The sequence below is a fragment of the Oenanthe melanoleuca genome, chromosome Z (genome assembly GCF_029582105.1).
Source record: "Oenanthe melanoleuca isolate GR-GAL-2019-014 chromosome Z, OMel1.0, whole genome shotgun sequence".
In the NCBI taxonomy this organism is placed as follows: Eukaryota; Metazoa; Chordata; class Aves; order Passeriformes; family Muscicapidae; genus Oenanthe; species Oenanthe melanoleuca.
Genome location: NC_079362.1, coordinates 45,446,238 through 45,466,038, shown reverse-complemented (window position 1 = coordinate 45,466,038; position 19,801 = coordinate 45,446,238). Strand labels below are relative to the sequence as shown.

At 41.7% G+C, this 19,801-nt stretch overlaps 1 protein-coding gene across 1 annotated transcript in view; it reads right to left on the bottom strand.

Moving 5' to 3' along the window:
* TTC39B (tetratricopeptide repeat domain 39B) overlaps positions 1-1,565 on the bottom strand; it is a 70,677-nt gene extending 69,112 nt beyond the window's left edge. The window contains exon 1 of the mRNA XM_056513872.1: positions 1,365-1,565. Within this exon, the coding sequence (XP_056369847.1) occupies positions 1,365-1,415 (51 nt within the window). The 5' untranslated portion in view covers positions 1,416-1,565. The remainder of the gene's footprint in view (positions 1-1,364) is intronic.
* Positions 1,566-19,801: the final 18,236 nt, after the last annotated feature.

The following is a 19,801-nucleotide window of genomic DNA, read 5'->3' as shown; positions in this document are numbered from 1 at the left end:
ATTTGCTTACTGAGAGCTGCAAGAGCTAGCTAATAACTTTTATATCCCCAGTCTGGAAACAAAAAAAAAAACAGATTCACAGAGATGGCTTCATCATTTTGCAGTGATTCACTCTGGTACACAATGAAATTCAAGCATTTCACATCCTCTTCACTGCTGCCACATATAACCTTAGGAAGACGAAACTTTCACAGCACGCTCTGAAATGCAGGCTAACATATATTCCCATTCTCTAACCAAGAACAAGCTACTTCCACTGAGCTACACAGCACAGCAAGTCCTACATAGACATTAGTCACTTGTCCCATGGTACAAAACACCGCCACACCTCAAACACTGGGCACTGAATAAAACCCAACCTATTACGTACTCATTTATAAATCGTCTTCAGCAAAATTCAGGCAGATTTGCCTTTGCCTTCATTAAGAAGTCACTGGATGCACACAACACTAAAATTGTTCATTCTGGACTGTGTAGTCAAAATCCAAGTCTATGTTCCCAGACGCGCATGCCAGGACTGCGATCTGTGTTTAAAAGCACGCTCCAGTTAAAACTGCCTCAGCCTGACAGTGCCGTTCTCAAAAGCACATCTAGATGGGACAATACTTTACTATCACCACTTTCCGAGAGCTGTTGTCAAGGGATCCTGCTACCGTGTTCTCCTAGACTGACAGTGTAACATGGAAAATCTTCAAGTTCAAGCGATCGTTTGACAGGATTTCTGTCTGGGCTGTTTGAAGGACCTTTAATAAAACAACGGCGAAATTATAAACATCTTTGATGCATCTTGCATCAACCACAGCTCTGACCGACTGCATTTCCCGGCCGGAGAAAGTGCCCACGGAAGGAAGACCCCACGCACACGGGGCCGTCTCGGACACGCCGACAGCGAGGCCCCGGCGGCCGCGCAGAGCCGGGGGTCGCCGTGCCCGCGCACCTGTCCCTCGCCTCCTGCCCGCCCGCCGGGAGGGACGCGCACCGGAGCGGCGGCGCGGCTCGCTCGCACGGAGCAGCGCAGGAGCTGGCGTTAAAGAAAAACGTAGCTTTTAAAAAATTAAATAAAGAATTTAAAAAGAAAAAAACAAGCAAAAGAGAGGGATTAGGAAGGGGCCACCCACGGCCACGCTGCCGGGACAACTCTCCCCAACTCCAGGCGATGGACTCTCCCCTAGACCGGCGGCCAGGCCTGCCCCTATCCTGTCCGGCCGCCCGCCTATCAGCCCCCTCCGCGGAGCAGGTGGGCGACCGGGACGGCCGGTGCAGCGGAGCCCCTGCCCGCATCTCCTCCGCCGCCGTCGCGCCGGCGGGGACGGCCGCTCGCTGCCCGCACGCCCGGAGCCCCTTGGCAGTCGTCCTCCGTTTACCTCCTCGCCGCCGCCGCCGCTCTCCTCCGTGCCGTTTCCTACGCTCGCCATGTTCCCTCTCCGCTGCCCGCCGCGAGAGATCTCTGCGGCCGCCGCGCCCCGTCCACTGCCCACAGCCCAGCGGCGGTGCCGCCCCCCGCCCTTCACCGGCCGCCCCCGCTCGATCCGGCCCAGTCTGGCGCGGCCCCGCTGCTCCTGCCCGGTCTGTCCGGGGCCGCGCTCGCCGCCTCCTCCCGCCCCGGCCGCCCCGCGGCTCCGGCGGCCGCGCCCCCTCGTTTGCATGGCAGGGCCCGCCCCCGCCGGTCGCGCCCCGCTGGCCGCTGGCGGCCGCCCCCGCCGCACGGTCGGGGCTGCCTCTCGGCCGGGGCGGCGCGGCGTGTCCCGGGCCCGCCGGGCTCGGGGGCGGCCGGAGGGTGCGCTTGGACAGGTCGGAGCACGCGGAGCGTCGTCCCAAACTCGTGCCGAGGGCCCTGTCCTTCCTTCGTCCTGCAGCCCCGCCTGCAGCCACGCTGCGGCTTCGCGCCGCCGTGACCGGCTTCCCTGACCGAGGTGCCGCACAGCTTCTCTCAGTCGTTCCCGGGGTGTTCTTCCAGTGCCCGGTTCGGCCGGCTGCTCCGGGTTCGGGCTGTGCTCGCGTCCCGAGGGGCCTCCTGCGCTGCCTGCAGACCCTGCCGCTCCCATGCTGTCCGTGAGCCACAGGTATTCAGTGCCCAATGTCCGGGAAAACTTGCACTTAGAGTGTTTCAGCTCCCAGTGGCCTGGGGAAGAACGGCTTCATCACCGTGCTGGGCATCACTTGCAAAGAAAGCTCACCAAGCAGCCAGCTTTCCGGGAATTGGACTCCCCCACCTTGCCTTGTCTTTAGTTCACGTTTCATTATGCTCTTTGCTCAAAATCTACCAATTCCCACTTTTCTGTTTTTTGCGAGCTGAGGTCAATGTCAACTAAAAGGCAAGGTAGTGTGTTGCCCACTTCCTAGTAGTTAGTTCTCTGTCACCGACCTTGTTAAAAATAACATACAGTTTTGATTGGCTTTCATTAGAACCAGAGAGAGATTAAGAGAAAGAGAATTGAACGGAATCAGCTAACCAGGAGGTAGATACATCTAAGAACTTTTTGCAAGTCTAGATGGACGCCAGGTCCTTAAGTCTAAGAAGAGGCAGAAGTACAGGCTTTCAATGTAGACTGTCAACTGAAGTGTCCCTACTAGTCTTATGTAGACTGCCCTGCTATATCTTGTATTTCTACCCAACCCAGCTAAGTAAAAAGGGGCAGGAAACTTAGCATAAATATGTTCATCTTTCCTGCAAAATTCAGCTAGGGTACCACAGACACACTGTTCTCCCATATTCCTGTTGCACTTGAATGAGTTTCTACACTGGCAACTTGTTGGAAGATACTAATATTTTTCCAGGATTGAACTGAAGCATGTGAAATATACCAGTCGTGCAAAAGCAGCAAACAGGCTCATACATGCTTTGTATTTGACTCACAGCACAGTCATGTCTGCCCACATGTCAGCTCCACCTGAAACCATATTTTTATGCTATTCACAGGAATTATTCTGCAAGTTATCATTCTCTTTTGAAGACAGGATTCCCTTTCTATTTTTCAATTCCCAAGACAATCCCTTCGAGGTATCCTTTAGCTTAGAGCAGCATAATGCCTCCATTTCAAGCCCAGTTTTTAACCACTGTTATTATTTAACAGAATACTACGGGATATATAGTATATGTGTAGGATAACTAATACATAGGGTCTGGATGAGAACTAGTTATGCCATTCTGTAGAAGCCACACATCTAAGCAGTTGCACTAGCAACAGAGAATAAAAACTTAGCATGATCACTTAAGTTGTTGTAGAAGCTGTTAATGGACTATAGCACCAACACTTCTGAAGTTAGGTTGGGGAAATCCCATTAATGTGCAGATGTGTTAAGTCATAGGTGGTTACTCTATGTGTGGAAGACATAGTACCGTGAATCAGAGGTTCAGTTAATGAACTCGGCAAGCTCAAGATCAAGGACTAGTTCATCATCATTTTGTCAAAATTAGGTCTTGGTATGTTTCAATCTATATTATTGTATTCTTCCTTCCCCACCAAGTTCTTTAGTTCTCTTATACTCTTGGGCAGATTTAGTGCTGTATATATCAATGGCTTTTCTCCAGCCAGAACAAAGATGTGTGCTAAAATAATTGTGGAAGAGATGACTACATCAAATTGTGTCTGATTGAGGTAGCTAAGGTGTGAAAATTGCTACTGAAGTCTGAATACAAGCCCTGGGAATAGCAGAGCAATTACTTAGTTTTGCTGGGTCTTTTACAAGTTTCCACAGTGCTTGCTTTTACTAAAGTCATTGTAATAATAGTAAAAAAGGACATCTCAAAACCATACCCCAGTTGGCTTTAGTTAAGTTTAATAAATCTTCCCCTTCTCACTTGATATGTAAGCATTAAAGAAAATCTTTGTAAATTCTTCTTACAGTTTTCCATTTGTAAAAAAATAAGCAAAACCAAACCCACAACTTCTGAAGGAATATGAACAAGAAGTAATAGGTCTTAATCCTCTGAGAAGCCTGCAGCAGTTCTCAGCCAGCTCTAGTTTCTATCCATCTGACTGTAGGTGTCTTTCAGCAAGAATTAGGAAGATTATGAGCCGATTACTAATCTTTCAAAGAGCATTCAGGGAACATTCCAGTGGATGTGCTGAAAGGATTTTGCTGTGATCTGACAGAGGAGGCAAGACCTTGAGAGTCTGTTCTCCTCTGTCAGGTATAGTTGGATAGAATTCCCACACAGAAAAAGCCTGCCTACATTTTACCCATTTTCACAGCTATCACTTGCATGCTTCTGTGTGTTAACACTATCTGGATATTTGATAACTCTTCTAGTGTATCCTTTCACAGTATAGCTATTCACTGTGAATTTACCTCATTATAAGAATTCATGGGACAATTTGGAAAAAGGAGTACCTTTCTTTTTTGTTTTTTTGAGCTTCAGCTATTAAATACACATCTTACAGGGATGAAGAGTCCTATCCTGCCCCTCATCATTAGGTGATATACAAGAAAAAAATCCACCTCAGAATAAACACTTGGTTCTAATACAGTTTTCTTGAGGACTAGAAAATAATTGAGAATAGGCTCTCTGTAAAAGAAGCCTAGGAAATTGCCCTAGCTGTCCTACAGCTACTTTCCAGTAGGGTTACTCTTAGGTCTTAGATTCAAACAAACAGAAGAGCTTAGACTCATTAAACAATTAGCAGGTTCCCTGATGAAGCAAGGGCAAGTGAGCAAGGCAGAAACCAACTCCCACCTAGTTCCAGAACTACTGTTTCATAAACTACCTATTAGAACAGAGAGTACTCTGAGCAGTACAAACTGTACGTGACTTTACCTACAAAAATACCCTGTGAAATATTTTTTGAGAAAGTCAGAATCAGCATATTTGAGGAACACCTTTCAAGATCAAGAGAATGAAATTTCTTACTGCTACACTGAGAAGCTGACAAAAAAAAAATTAAAGATGAAAAAAAGCAAACCACAGACATATATATTTGAAGCAACTTGTCAGAGATACTATTTCATATAAAAAAAAAGAAAAGGCTTAACAGCAAAGAGCAAAAAATTGCTGACGGTATATTTCCCTTTGGATTATAACTGCCATGCCATAACCTCTAGGCAATTAGGGGGTTTTTAACCAGTACTTATTTTGCCAATTGAGGTGAAGCAACACCTCTTCTTGATGGGAACCAGTACAAAAATATTATTTCTTTTCACAAGCTGAGCTAGTCCGTGACACAAACAGTATTTCAGCCATTACTATAGCAACAGCAGTAATCCCTTTAGAATTAAAACACATGAGAGTGCATTGATGCATATATGTAGTGGTATGAGAAGGCTAAGGTAGATTCTGTGATGAATTAAATTACTGCACACAGACACACACACACGCACTCTACCTAGTCCTGCAAGAACAAGTCTCGGGTTTTACCCTAGACTCTAGGATGAATGTTAATTCTCAGTCCCAGCACTCATTTTCCCATATCCAACTGAAAGGATGGTGTAGCAAGACACAAAACAGCCCACCTAACTAAGTAAATGCAACAAATAAAGACACTAGAGTAAGGCAAGTCAGTAAGCTCAAAACACATGGTCTGACCTTGGGCCCCAACAAAACTCCAAAAGGGCTGAACTAAGGAACTGAATCAACACACCAACACACAATTTTTTTAAAAGACGTGAAAGTTGGCTTTCCAAAACACCTGGCATGCATGGAGTCAGTACTACAGGCTAGAGTACTCATGTTCTGCAGACTACAGATATGGACATAAGTAAAGCTTAAAGTACTGAGTTGTTACCCTTAGGAGTGAGTGTGTTCTACCCGCAGTAGGCTGCTTTGTCTAAATCCTGTTTGTTAGACCTCTCAAGAATTTTACTTGGAAGTGAAGAATCTAGGTGTTGTTTTCTTTCACAAATATATACATACATAAATTTTATTTGAACTTTCATATTCTGCTAGGCATTCTTTTAGAGAGCCAGAGTGGTTTCAAACTCCCAGGTCGTTTCCATATTTAAAAGTGATGGCCATCTGAAAGTAAAGCCTCTTCTTTTTGTCAAACAGACATATTTGCCTTCACTCACGATACTAGCATGAAGTAAATATTGCAGAGGTGGAAAGACATACAAAACCCCAAGACTGGGAGAGAATGATTAGGCATTTCAGCCCAAACAGGATCTTGAACAAGATACATGAGAAGGTCTCCTCTGTTCAGGGAAGCCCTGCCTCTTTTACAAAGCCAGGATAAGGACAACAATGAACTTTGGACATGGTACAGAGGTTTACCTTGGTTACCATGTGACTTATTTCTGTATACCTAAGCCAGGTTGTATAAGTGATCCTCGGTGAAAGCATAATGCAATTAACTCATACAGATTTCAGGCAGCCTCTAGTACTTTTACCAATGTATCTACACATCATTTGCATAATAGTTTCTAGCAACATTTCTACAGGTGCCATCTCTAATCTATGGACTATATTCAGAATATTTTCTGTATGCTCTTATAAGCTTTCTAAGAGATACCCATGCTTAAGGGAGAAAGACACCACTAAGAAAGACTACTTAAACTTTCTAGTCCTAGAAACAAAAAATACCCCTCAATGTTTACATACATTTCTCCTGCTCCATGTGGAGTAAAGCTATTTATAGGCTGACACCATTTAAATTGGATTTATCCACAGCCAATGCACAGCTTTCACAACTATGTAAGTCACAGAATGCTTGATCCACCCTCTGCTGAATGTACAGCCAAACTCAAGGTTAGAGAAGGTTGCACTGGACACACTTTAAGAACAGCTAATACACCACGTAAGTACAGACCTCCAAACAAAACCTAGGTCAGACTCTGCACAATGACACATGAGGAAATCAGTAATCCATGCACAACACCAATAAACAACCAACAAACAAACAAACTAAAACCCAAAACAAAACACCAAAGCATTATTATCTTTTATAAGGCTTAAAAGTCTCTCTGTTTTCTGTAATTTTAGACAACTAAGCCAAAGATCTACCTGGCATTTCACTACATCTTAAAGCACAGGTAGACATCCCATCACCTACATGCCTCCTAACTTTACTGGTCAACATCCTCTCTTCTCAACATCCTTGTGCTGATCCACCCCACTTCCACTCTCTGACATTCCATTCTACTCCATTCCAGCACATTCCCTTTCCTCCACCCAGAAGAGAAACAAGAAGTTCCCTTTGTTTTTCTAAGTTTTTTCTATGTTTGATTTTCTGTTTATCTCCTCTTCTGCTCATTTATCCACAAAAGCATTTTCTAGCAGGGGATTAAGAAGCCTCCCCTATAATGCCTTACATCAGGCCAGATGATTAACCCTTTCCTTTCCTACAACTGATGGAAGTTATTGATCTTGGTCTCGATTCTCTCCTCTCCTCTCCTCTCCTCTCCTCTCCTCTCCTCTCCTCTCCTCTCCTCTCCTCTCCTCTCCTCTCCTCTCCTCTCCTCTCCTCTCCTCTCCTCTCCTCTCCTCTCCTCTCCTCTCCTCTCCTCTCCTCTCCTCTCCTCTCCTCTCCTCTCCTCTCCTCTCCTCTCCTCTCCTCTCCTCTCCTCTCCTCTCCTCTCCTCTCCTCTCCTCTCCTCTCCTCTCCTCTCCTCTCCTCTCCTCTCCTCTCCTCTCCTCTCCTCTCCTCTCCTCTCCTCTCCTCTCCTCAGCAGTTTTCTGCTATTTCAGCAAGATATTCTCTGTACTTCTCCCACTCTTATCTCTAAGCCTCTTCTTGTTCATGATCGCATTTCATCTCATTGGAAGTATTTTGATGTTCTTTTTTCCAGCCTCTTGTCAAAGTGCATTTTCATGCAATTATAGATTAATGGAGGTCAGAAATTACCTCTGTGACTGTTCTCATCCAACTGTCCCTTTTCTAAGATATTAAAAAAGCCACACTAAACTATGGTACTTGTTTAGGAAATAAAATATATTAATGTGCCATCACTACCCCTGACACTAACATGATGCTTGATGTTTGAATGCCATATTGCAAATGATAGAACACCTCTTCCTGCAGAATGTCTTGTTAAATAAGCCCTTAAGGATAAACATCCCTTAAGTGCTGCATTGCTGCACCAAGGTTAATTTTTAATTGGCTCTTTTTTTCCCTTTGAAACCTTTGGTCCTATTAACAATCTAAACTGTGTTTTGTCATTCAGTACTTTTATTAGCTTCAAGAAATGGAGCAGCTTTCCTGTAAATCCTGCAATAACTGAGACAATGACATCTTTTAAATTATATTACTTATATAGCTGAGTCCTTTTTTCATCACATAGTCTACTATTTGAAAAGCCATGGAAAAAGCTCTAACTGCACCTAACAGAAATGTTCTTTGCCTAAATAACAAAACTTTTCAAAGATATGCTTGCCAGAAAATATGTCACATCTTTTGTCTATTCATTTTGTTGTTCTTTCATTGCTCTGAAGACAACATGTTCGGGATTGAACCAGCTGAACAGATGGTTGCTATGTGTCCAAGCATCAGGGAATGAAAATGCCTAAAAGCAACCCCTTCCTTCCCCCCACCAAAATAAAATCACTGAGACAAAATCCAAAATGCCACATATACAAATCAATGTTCTTCTTCCTACAAAGAAAAAGGATCCTCACTCAAAGACCATGTTGCTAAATTGTATTCAAAGGCCTTCCCTTCACACTGTTGGAAAATACATTTATTGATTTATTTATTCACATATTTGTATTTCAGCTCTTGTTAATTGTTGTATTATCCATGTTACAGATGCTTTTTCTAAAAACACCTACAAAACAAACATGATTCCTTCCTCTTGTCATGTAGGCTGCCATGTTCAGAAGCTCCTACTATAATGCTAGGTCTGGTCCCTCTTCAGGGAAGAGATTTTGCTGCAGATTGGCTAGGAACTGTCTCTAATGTAAATTCCTACATTTAGCTGGGAAAAGCCTAAGGTGTCTCATCTGAGAATATAAAACTTGTTCTGCATTGGCTAGTGTATTAGTAAGAGCTCTTGAAGGTTAAATATAACTATTCTGGCTTCAAAATTCCACATTAGCCAATGGACAGACAGACACATATTAAGAATAATGTGAGCTGGTATATTCTCTGACTAATATTTATTAGAGTGAACAGTATGCATTAGTAACTTAAATACAATACTGTAAATTTCAAGTACTTTGTTTCTTAAGTTTACTTTGAATTTTAACTGCATCCATGATTTAATTAGCTCATTCAAACTGCCTATTATATTAGAAGCTCTAAAAACGCAAGATTTGTGCAACAAATTTCTTCAAAATGTTTTAATTTACTTTATTAGTTAGAATTTACTAATAGATTTAGAGTATGAATAGAGTTACAGATGAATCCAAGCCTGGCTTGTCCACATTTTATGTTGTAAAATGTAATGTTGTATCTGATCTGGCTCTAATCAGGAGCCCAGTAGTCATGCTAGGATGATGCTGTGCCCAAACTAATATGCTTCTGTGCCAACTCTGGTGAGCACCACTATACCTCCATTAGGGTTGAAAGTATGCATTCTGTATCAAAATGTTAACATATTACTTTGTGGGAGCTCACTTATCTAATGATTTGGCAGACTATCTAAAGATGAGAAATGACGATAAATACTTCACAAAGGGATCTGAGGACAAGTGGATTTGCAGAGGACTATGCAGAAGAAACAAGTGTCTGGTGAATTTACAGTCTTTTTGTAGCTAATTTTGGGCTTCTCAGAAAAATAAGCTAAAGCATCTTGTAGAAAGCTCTCCTGTACCTGTCCTCTTTGGGAAAATATTTTGTTTAGCCATGTGTTGACTAGAGGCCACATGTGGACCCTGATAGGGAAATCAGTGTATTGTGGGTATGCATTTTCTTTGACTTGAAAAACCATGAAACCACTGAAAATTCTCTTGGATGGATGGAATTCATATGGATGCTTTCTGTCTGCAATGAAGATAAATTGTCTCAAGTAATTCTGGCTTGATTAATGTCCTCAGCTTGTGTGACACAATAAAGGATAGGTATTTCCCAAATAAGCATTTTGTTTGCTGGCCACATACAATGTAATGAAAATTTTCTGTTCATGCATTAGCAAAATGTTGAAGAGCATGTAGTCAGGGATTAGTAGGCTGCTTATAAGCCTTAAAGAGAATGTTTTCTTAGTGTTCCAAGTTTGGTTTACACACAGATAAGAGGAGAAGATTTCATCTGAGCAATAAACTGGCTGGCCGCAGAGGTATTCTGACCAAAAAAAAAAAAAAAAAATTATGTTCTTGTAGCAGGATATGAAATCTTTTGGGAGACAAGGTGATTTTGTATTCCTATCAATTATACAGAGAACAGTTTTTTGGTAAGAAAATTAAGGCTCATACTGATAAAGAGACAGCTCAGACTTTTCATAGTATTTACAGTTTCCATTCAAAACCACAAAACTACTTTTATTGAACAAGAAGATGTTCTAAGAGGACAGAATAGATTTGGTTTTTTGTGTTGCAGCAGAATGCAACGCATGAATAGACCAGATATTTTGCCTGCTTCTAGTTTCTATATTGATAAGCTAAAAATGCCTTCAAAATTAATTTTTAACTGAAGAACATAATAATTATTAAGAAGAAGATGAAGAAGAAGCATTTTCTCTTTTTATCTCATTTAGAAGGCAAAGTTTAGAATGCTTAAAGCTTTTTATGAACTGATCCAATCTCATTTCCCACTTTAAAAAGCCCTGATTTTACTTTTGGATTTTTACAGGGTGCTCACTCTGAGAAATAATTCAGCATCACATTACTAAGCCAGGGCAGGCCTTTTCAACTCCAGTACGAGAAGTACCAACTCATCCTCAGAATATGGGTCCCCTAATGTGAGATATGAATGCAAAATGAATTATATGACTACCCATCCAAACATTTTTACTCGTTGAAACTGCAAGGCAATTTTCTGGTGAAGGCCAGTAGGGCTTTTCATTCTCTATTACACTGATTGTTACCTAAAATGTTGTAAATCATCATAGATTTCTTTCCTGTAATTTGTTTACATTTGTTTGATATGTCCTTTTCTCTGTCCTGTCTATTGGTCTATCGTAGAATCACATAAAATCACACAATCAATTGGATTGGAAAAGACCTCTGATATCATCGGGTCCAACCTAACACTGAACACCTAGTTTTATGTCAGCTAGACCATGGCCCCAGGTGCCACATCCAGTTTTTCCTTAAACACCTCCAGGGACAGTGACTCCACCACCTCCCTGGGCAGCCCACTCCAATATCTAATCACCCTTCCTGTGAAGAATTTTTTCCTAATATCCAACTTAAATCTCCCCTGGCACAACTTAAAACTATGTCCTCTTGTCATGTCGCTGGTTGCCTGTGAGAAGAGATCGACTATCCCGCAGCTCCACCCTCATTCCAGGCAGCTGTAAAGAGTGATAAGGTCACCCTTGAGCCTCCTCTTCTCCAGGCTAAAAACTCCAGCTCCCTCAGCCACTCCTCACAGGACTTGTGCTCCCAACCATTTCCCTTGATTGGATACACTCCAGCACCTCAGTGTCCTTCCTGAATTGAGAGCCCCAGAACTGAGCACAGGATTGGAGGGGTGCCCTCCCCAGTGCTGGGTACAGGGGACAATCCCTGTCCTGGCCCTGCTGGCCACACTGTTGCTGGAACAGGCCAGGATGCCCTTGGCCTTCTTGGCCACCTGGGCACTGCTGGCTCATGTCCAGCTGCTGTCACCAGCCCCCCAGGTCCTTTTCTTTGGGCCATCTTTTCAGCCACTCTGCCCCAGCCTGTGGCACTGCCTGGGGCTGCTGTGGCCGAAGAGCAGGAGCCAGCACTGGGCCTTGTGAATGAAGGAGCCATTCCAGCTCCTTCTGCAGAGCTTTTCTTCTTTCCAGCAGATCAACACTTCTGCCCAGCTTGGTGTCATTTGCAAATTTGCTAATAGTAGACTTGATACCCTCATCCAGATCATAAATAAAGATATTTAACCGAGCTGGCTCCAACACAGACCCCTGTGGGACACTCCCAGTGAGCAGCCACAGCTGTGTGCAGCACCATTCACCACTCTCTGGCCCGGCCATCCAGCCAGTTCTTAACGCAGTGCTCCTGTCCAAGCCAGGGGCTGCAGCTTTTCCAGGAGAGTGCTGTGGGAGACAGTGCCAAAGGCCTTGCTGAAATACAGGTACACAACATCCACAGCCCTTCCTGCATCCACCAGGAGGGTCACCTGGTCATAAAAGGAGATCAGGTTGGTAAGGCTGGACCTGCCCTTCCTAAGCCCATTTTGGCTGGGTCTCATCCCTTGGCTGCCCTGTATATTCCATGTGATCACTCTCAAGATGATCCAGGCATTGAGATCAGGCCAACAGGCATGTGTCTATCCTGTCTGTCTGTCTATCCATCTATCACTTGCCCTTGTATCTGCTCAAGAGTTACAGCATATTTGCTTTATTTAACCAAGCATTTAAGGTAATTTCTAAGTAGTTCTCATATTTCATTAGATTCATAGTGCTTTATTTTCAATACACTTGAGGGCAGGAAATAGTTAAGGTTTAAGCAGAGCAGTTACATTATTCTTATCACTTCAAGGAAGTAAAAAATAAAGTATGTGGCAAGCAGGCAAGGCTCTGCAGTGCTATCCAAAACCCTGGTCTTTCAGATCAGTCAACGCCTGGTGGTCACAAATGACTTTATAAAAAAAGGAAAAAGTTGGCTGACAGCAATCAGTGAGTTGCTTCCCATGCCACCATGCATAATATGCATTTACAAACACTTTGTCACAGAGATGTTTGGCTTTCAGATTCCCTCTCACCAAATGCCCTGTCTTCTTCCATGACAGCAGCAATTCACCCTCTGGCAGTGGGAGTGGTTGTGCAGTGACTAGGAATGCAGGACAATCCCAAGACTTCTTCAGGAGCTGCACATGGCCATTAATTCTATGATGTAAGAATATGCTGGAATTTCTTAATCTTTTCAGCAACCATGGAACTTCCTTTCCTGTTGAGTCAATTTAATTTTGTCAGATGTGGGCAATGTGTCTTTTAGGAACAGGGATAAGCCCAAGAGAATTTCCTTGTCCTGGAGGTAATAAGATGGTAAGAACAACTGTGCTTTACATGTTCTGCAAATGTAGATACCTGAAATGTGGGTGTGCTCTTAACACTTTATAAACATACTGAGTCCTAATTGATCTGAATTCCATTATTTGCCAATGACATCTATGGGAAATCTTGGGTTTTAAGCCTTATATATAATCACAATCACAAACCTATATGTAAGGCTAGCAGAAATGTAACAGTCGAAAAATAAATTTTGTGGCTGTTCCTGGCATCAGCACTGATTTGAAAGGCAATCTGAAGTCAACTGACATGGAGAAATAGAGTTCCCAAATGCCAAATGGAGGTGTCTGCAACACCCCTAACACACTTGGGAAACTCATGAGTTTTTCTCGTTGACATTTTGACTGGGTCTTGAACATCCACTGCCTGTCTCAATACACAACCCTGCTAAAGGACCAGGTAGAGTTTTAGGCAGCTAATAAATGCTCCCCTAATACCAACAACAAGCAACTAGCAATTCTTTCATTAACTTTACATTAATATTGTAAAGGCATCCTTGAAGAACTAGCTCAGAGAACAGTTAGATTGCTCAGACCTCAAAAAAAAAAGGTGTTTTTGCAGACACTTATACCTGTATGGAAACACACTGAAGACAAGAGTATATATGGAGAATGAAAGAGAAAAAAAGAAAAACTTAGGGTTTGATACTGTTTACGGACTAATGCATGTGGGCGATGACTTACTGTAAACACAGATGGCTGTGAACCACACTAGGTCATGCTGAGAAGCCAAGCATATATTTGCAGGCTTTTTATTCCCCACTGAAGCAATGATTACTCAGCAAAAGGCATATATTTGTAGTCCTTAAAATAAAATCTTTTTGATTAGACAGTTTTGAATTAAAATAAATTGTAGATCCAGTAAGTTGAAGCTTAAGAGTGGTGTGTCTGATCATGTTTTCTTTACTGAATGCAAATAAGGCCTTGCAGATTTAAGTTTTGAAATGTTCTCATAAAGATGGAATAGGAAATGCAATGCCATGTCTCAAGTATTCACATGATTTTACGCCTGCTTGAGACAGTATGCAAGGTCATCCATAAAGGAAAACAAGGTAAAGCAGTGCGATGCAGCCGCATAAAAAGGCAGATGGATAGGAAGGACAAGACAGAAGATAGAGAACTAGTATGAAGCTTGAGTAACTAGTTCTACTGCCTGTCCAGGTACATACTGACTGGATGACATAGTGCTAGCTGACCAGGCTTTCCTGCCACTGTGCTATAACATGGGACAAAAGACTGACTTGCATAAGCAGGGTGTCAGGTTTGATACTGTCCCAGGTATTTGCATAACCACGTAAGACCATATAATTACCTAGAATATTTATACAGTACCTGCCTATAATAGGTCAGTACAGATAGCACAACCTCCAAAGGTCAATGGGCTTATCTCCAGATTAGTCTTGGCTTAAAACTACATATTCCTTTCACTGGGAGCTGTGGGAGGTGAGGAGACCACAGAGACTTGTGCTACTGACAGTTTTACCCTGGGTCAGTCAAACCACAGCTGCAGCCTTACTAGCTAAGAATAATCAAATGTCTCCTAGGGAGCAACAGTAGTACTTAAACTTGTGTTTAACTTAAACCTAACTTAAAATGTGTGGTTTAAGTTTATGTTTCTGGTATGGGGGCACCATAAACACCTAGGACAGCTGAGATGGCACCAGTTCATTTACTCGTACTGGCTACAAAAATAAGATGCCATCGCGTGAGGTTTCTGCAGCACAAAGTTGTTTTTTTCATAATAGGAAACACATGAGAGTGCAGTGAAGCAGTTGACCAAACAATGGGGGTTTATTTGTTCCTTTCCTTTGCATTGCTGGGTTGGCCCATGGCACAGAGGAGGATGTGGAGAGCACCATCAATTAAAAAGTCCAGTATGACAGAGGCAGGCTCAGCCAGGTGCTGTCCAGAGGGCACAATGCCGCAGGGAATATGGACAGCAGACATCCTGGGAAGCACAGAAGTGGCAGTACAAATGCAGCCAAGGAGGAGAGTACTCTGATGGCCAAATTAGAGTCATTCTTTGAGAGCACAAACCATATGCAAACATGGTTCTCTTCATACTACTTATCTCAGAGTGTCCATTTATATAGAGTAACTCTCAAATAATTCAATGAGTTGAAATTGTCCATTTAACAGAATGCAGATTTATTAGCACAGCAACAAGAGATAGTTATTACATTTTATTAATTTGTGGAAAATCTTATTAATTGAAGCATCACATAAGTCTGCAAATTACCTTTGGTAAGAAATTGAAGCAACTTTTCAACACACTATTTAATGTTCAAAATTTTCTGTAACATCTACAAAACTTACCTGCACATCAGTGAAAAGAGGGGCACAGAGAATGCTCTCCCTGAATTCTTTGCCTAATTAGGTCTCCCCAGAGGCCTAACAGAGATCAAAAACTGCATTCCTCCTTCTCACGCAGTCCTCTTCATTTCATTGACAATAGTGCTGCTCTGATCACACAGTAAGATGAGCTCCATGTTCCAAGGAAAGAATGCAACAACAACAGCAACAAAACCCACAGGAATTAAAAACAGTTTTCAAATGGTTCAAACGGACTGCCATTTCAGGTTCCAGCTGTGCCATCTGGTCTCACAAAAGATCTGATTTCTTCCAAAAATGTCAGGCAGCATTGCTTCCAGTGTAAAAATGAATTATAGCAACTTCCTTTTTTCCTTTGACCTAGTCTAAACCTCTTCTGCTAGAAAGATGATTTCATTTTTCATCTGACATTCTTTATTTTAACAGGCTTTAGGCAACACTTCCTCCTCTGTCTCCTAGAGTTAATTTTTTTTTAAATACTATGTGCCTTTGAAGTAAATATAAAACAGTATTAAACTTAGGCAGTCTGGATTTCAGCTACTGAATAGTACTTTCTTTCCTAACAAAGATTCATTGTTAGATGTTAAAATAAAAAATTTAACCTTCATATCCATGTGAAAAACTGCCATGCTGTCCCTATTTTAGAATGTCTAAATCGAGAACACATTTGCAATCGGTGAGTAATCACTAATAATTATCATCACTGGCATTCAATAGATTTGTTTAGAGGAAAAGCTTCCAGTTTCTGATTGCAATGTACCTCCCTGAATTATGCCTGCACAATGAAAAATGTGTGTGATTATTGCCAGTCATGTCACTAACAGCTGGGCTTTATTTAGTAGATTGGAAATTATTTTGTTGGCAATGGAGTGGGAAGCCTGTGTTGAAGGTTACCATGTATTTTGTTCAGAAGACATCAAGGTTTGCTTTTATACTACTCTAAAGGGGCAAATTAATTTGCTTGGCAGCATGAACAGTCTATCTGCCTCACACAGCTGATATTTTTAATAATGAAGTGGGATGTAGCTTTCATGTCATACCATAAGGAGAAGTGAGACAATCTCTCTAGTAATTTGAACCACAGCAAAGATATGAACCACAGCAAGATATGAAGAGGATGATTAGCATGATGGATTTAACACAGAATTCTAGAGAAAGCCACAGATGAAACAAAATACATTGCAAGCAGGAAAAAATCACAGAGTGCTTCAAAACTCACTTTTATGCTTGTGGTTTAACCCCAGCTGGCAATTGAGCACCACAAAGCCTCTTGCTCATTCCCCCACCAGCAGGGAGGAGAATCAGAATGGTAAAAGCTAAAAAACTCATGGATTGAGATAAAAGCAGTTTAATAAGTAAAGCAAAGCTGCACATGCAAACAAAGCAAAACAAGAAATTAATTCACCACCTCCCATGTTCAGTCATCCTCAGGAAAACAGAGCTCCATTGTGCATACTGGTTACCTGGGAAGATGAACACCACCATTCCAAATGTCCTCCCACTTCCTGCTTCTTCCTCCCACTTGATATACTGAGCATGATATGCAATGTGGTCAGGAATATCCACTCGGCCAGATGGGGTCAGCTGTCCCGGCTGTCTCCTCACAACTTCCCAGGCATCCCCAGTCTTCTCACGAGTAGTGGAGTATGAAAAGGGGAAAAGACCTTGGCTCTCAGTATTAACAAAAACATCTCAACACTGTTTCTGGCACAAATCCAAAGCACAGCTCCATACTAGCCACTGTGGAAAAAATTAACTCTACCCCAGCCCAAGTCAGTATATTCTTTAATCACAAAGTATAAAAAATCACTCAGTGAGGTTTTTATTTAACCAATTTATGAAAAAAAAAATCAGCATGGAAAAACAGATGCTTTCAGTTTCGTGCAATGGCACTGAAACAGAAATGTAGACCCATTTGGAATCACCACCCATAGCTGAAATTTTTCTGCCTGTGATTGTCTGGATACTAAAATACTAAAACTACTCACTTACGAGGCAGTTGTTAATAATCAGGTGCAGAAGTCATAAGCTCTCAGCACAACATGCTGTGATAGGGATTTGTGTTCTCTTTGCCTCATCAACATTTTACTCTTTGCAGCAGCCACCTTCAAAGAAAACGTTTTTACAAAAATCTCACAATTTTAGGGTTGCTTTTTATGCCAGAGGAAGAGCTAGTATACTGTAGAATGTTATTTGGTTATTGCTACCATTACAATCCGTGTTAGCCCTGTCTTTTTAGAAGATAAGTGCTTTTTCCCAAGCCCTCTGATTTTATACACTGTTTACTAATTAGACAGAAAGCAGTTTTCTTGTGGACAGCACTGCTTGTCCACAACTTGTCTCTATGTCGACTTTTGGACACTACATAGAGTAGAATACTCCATTACATTTATTCACCAACTCAAGACAAATCAGATTTGCTGGTCTGGATATAAAGATTAATATACCTTAATATACCTTAACAGATGGATGTAAGGGACAAAGACCATGAGGAGTGCAGCATAAGAAACAGCCTAAGAAGCTCAAAACACCTTTCTCTGGATGTCCCTTCAGGACACAAGGCAATATATTTTTGTACAGGCAAACTGGCTTGCCTTCATGTTGATAGGTAGGAAGCCTCTCACTGACCTAAGCAGAGAGCTTGACAGATACAATGGACTTTACTAAGCAAAGCTATAACTATACACAAAAGGTGCTCTTACCTGAACCTGCTTGAAGCAGAATTTTCCAGATAGCTTTGTTATCTAAACAATGGTATGTTACTTTATCTCTCCCTGCTCAGGATGTCTCAATGAGGGACACACAAAACCAGAAAACACAGCACTGATCCACTTCGAAACAACTTAATCATAAGAGCAACAGGCAGAAAGCAAGAAGCAAAAGTGGTCCCCTGCAAAGCAAACTGAAAAATTTACACACAATTTATGCCAGATGCAGACACTTGTGACCAAAACACTGTACAGAATGTACTCTGTTCACTGACTCTTGGCAGAAGGAGAATGAATGTACATGAATAGACTCTGGCACTCATCCTGGCAAAACTGAACATTCATTACTACTATTCTCAAGAAATGGCAACAGCCAATTTTCAACAAGGAGTTATATACAAGGAGTATCATAACTCGGTGTAATAGAAAGCCCTTTAAATTGCACAGAAATTGTTGCTGGGGGTAATCTGTGGAGATGGTACAAAGGGTAAGATCGGGACAAGACCCTCAGGTGCCGTCAAGAACAATCATTGTCATGCGTGACTAGGTCTGGAATATGGAAGAACTCTTCAGTAGGATGTGACTGCTGGCACTGTGGCCAGAACACTGTGTCACAGCTGTCTACTCAATAAACATGCACTATAGTCCTGTCTTCTTTTCTGTATTTGTTCTGTGTACAGGACAAAATGGGGTCCTTGTGCATGACTAAGGCTCTTGGAGGAGAAAAAGATAATTATGAAAAAAAAAATAGTTTGTTCCCTCATCACATTAAGAAAATACTCTAAAGACCAACAGAGAGTTCTATATTTAGATTTGAAAGCCAGAAAAACAATAACTATAATATAATCTATAGACTACACACATCTCTTTGAGTGGCCACCTCTACCATAAAAGAATAACAAAATTTATGGTTCTACAAGCCTTTTCGACTGGAGATAATATATGTTAGTTCACCCTCTTCTTACTTAAAAAGGCTGCAAACATTCCAAACACTCATTTGGAGGTGTTTTTTTTTTGTGTTGTTTTGTTTTGTTTTGTTGGTTTTGGTTTTTTTTTTTTTTTTTTTGTTTGTTTGTTTGTTTGTTTGTTTGTTTGTTTTTGGTTTTTTTTGTTTTTTTTAAGTCAGTCTATATTCAGAACCACTTCTTTCCTTTAATTCCATTAATTTTTTTTTTAAATTATGCCAGAGTGGTTAGAGTGGTGACTTTAGCATAAAATAACTACAGGAATTATCCAGCTGGTGGATTGAAATACCTTTCTGAAGTCAAAGACAGAAGGATATTACCTACTAAATTTCTAGGCTACTAAAATATCAAAGCAAGTTAGTTGAAATTAGCTCATTTCTTCATGGCTAAACTATAGCAGTTCAAAACAGGGGGGTTTTTTTAGATAGATAAAGTCTTCTGTGTTTCAAAGACAATTTACACTGATATCAAATGCATCTTGCTTTTCTTTGAAAGATAACTTCTTTTTCCCAGTGAAATATTGAGTACTTCTGTAATCAGGCCTTCAAACCTATAAAACAGAAATTAAACACTCCAGCAATGAATTATAGATTTGTGTGAGGAGGTTCCCTCCACAGTCTTCAAAGGAAAGTTCGGAACTGGATGGGACAGTTACACATTGTGCAAACAAAAAAATTTGCAAATGAAAGATTGTTACTGAGTCTTCAACCAAAGGGAGAAGATGGATCAGGTAAGGTATCTTGCAGAAGCTCAGCTGTAGTCCTGCTTGAGGTCC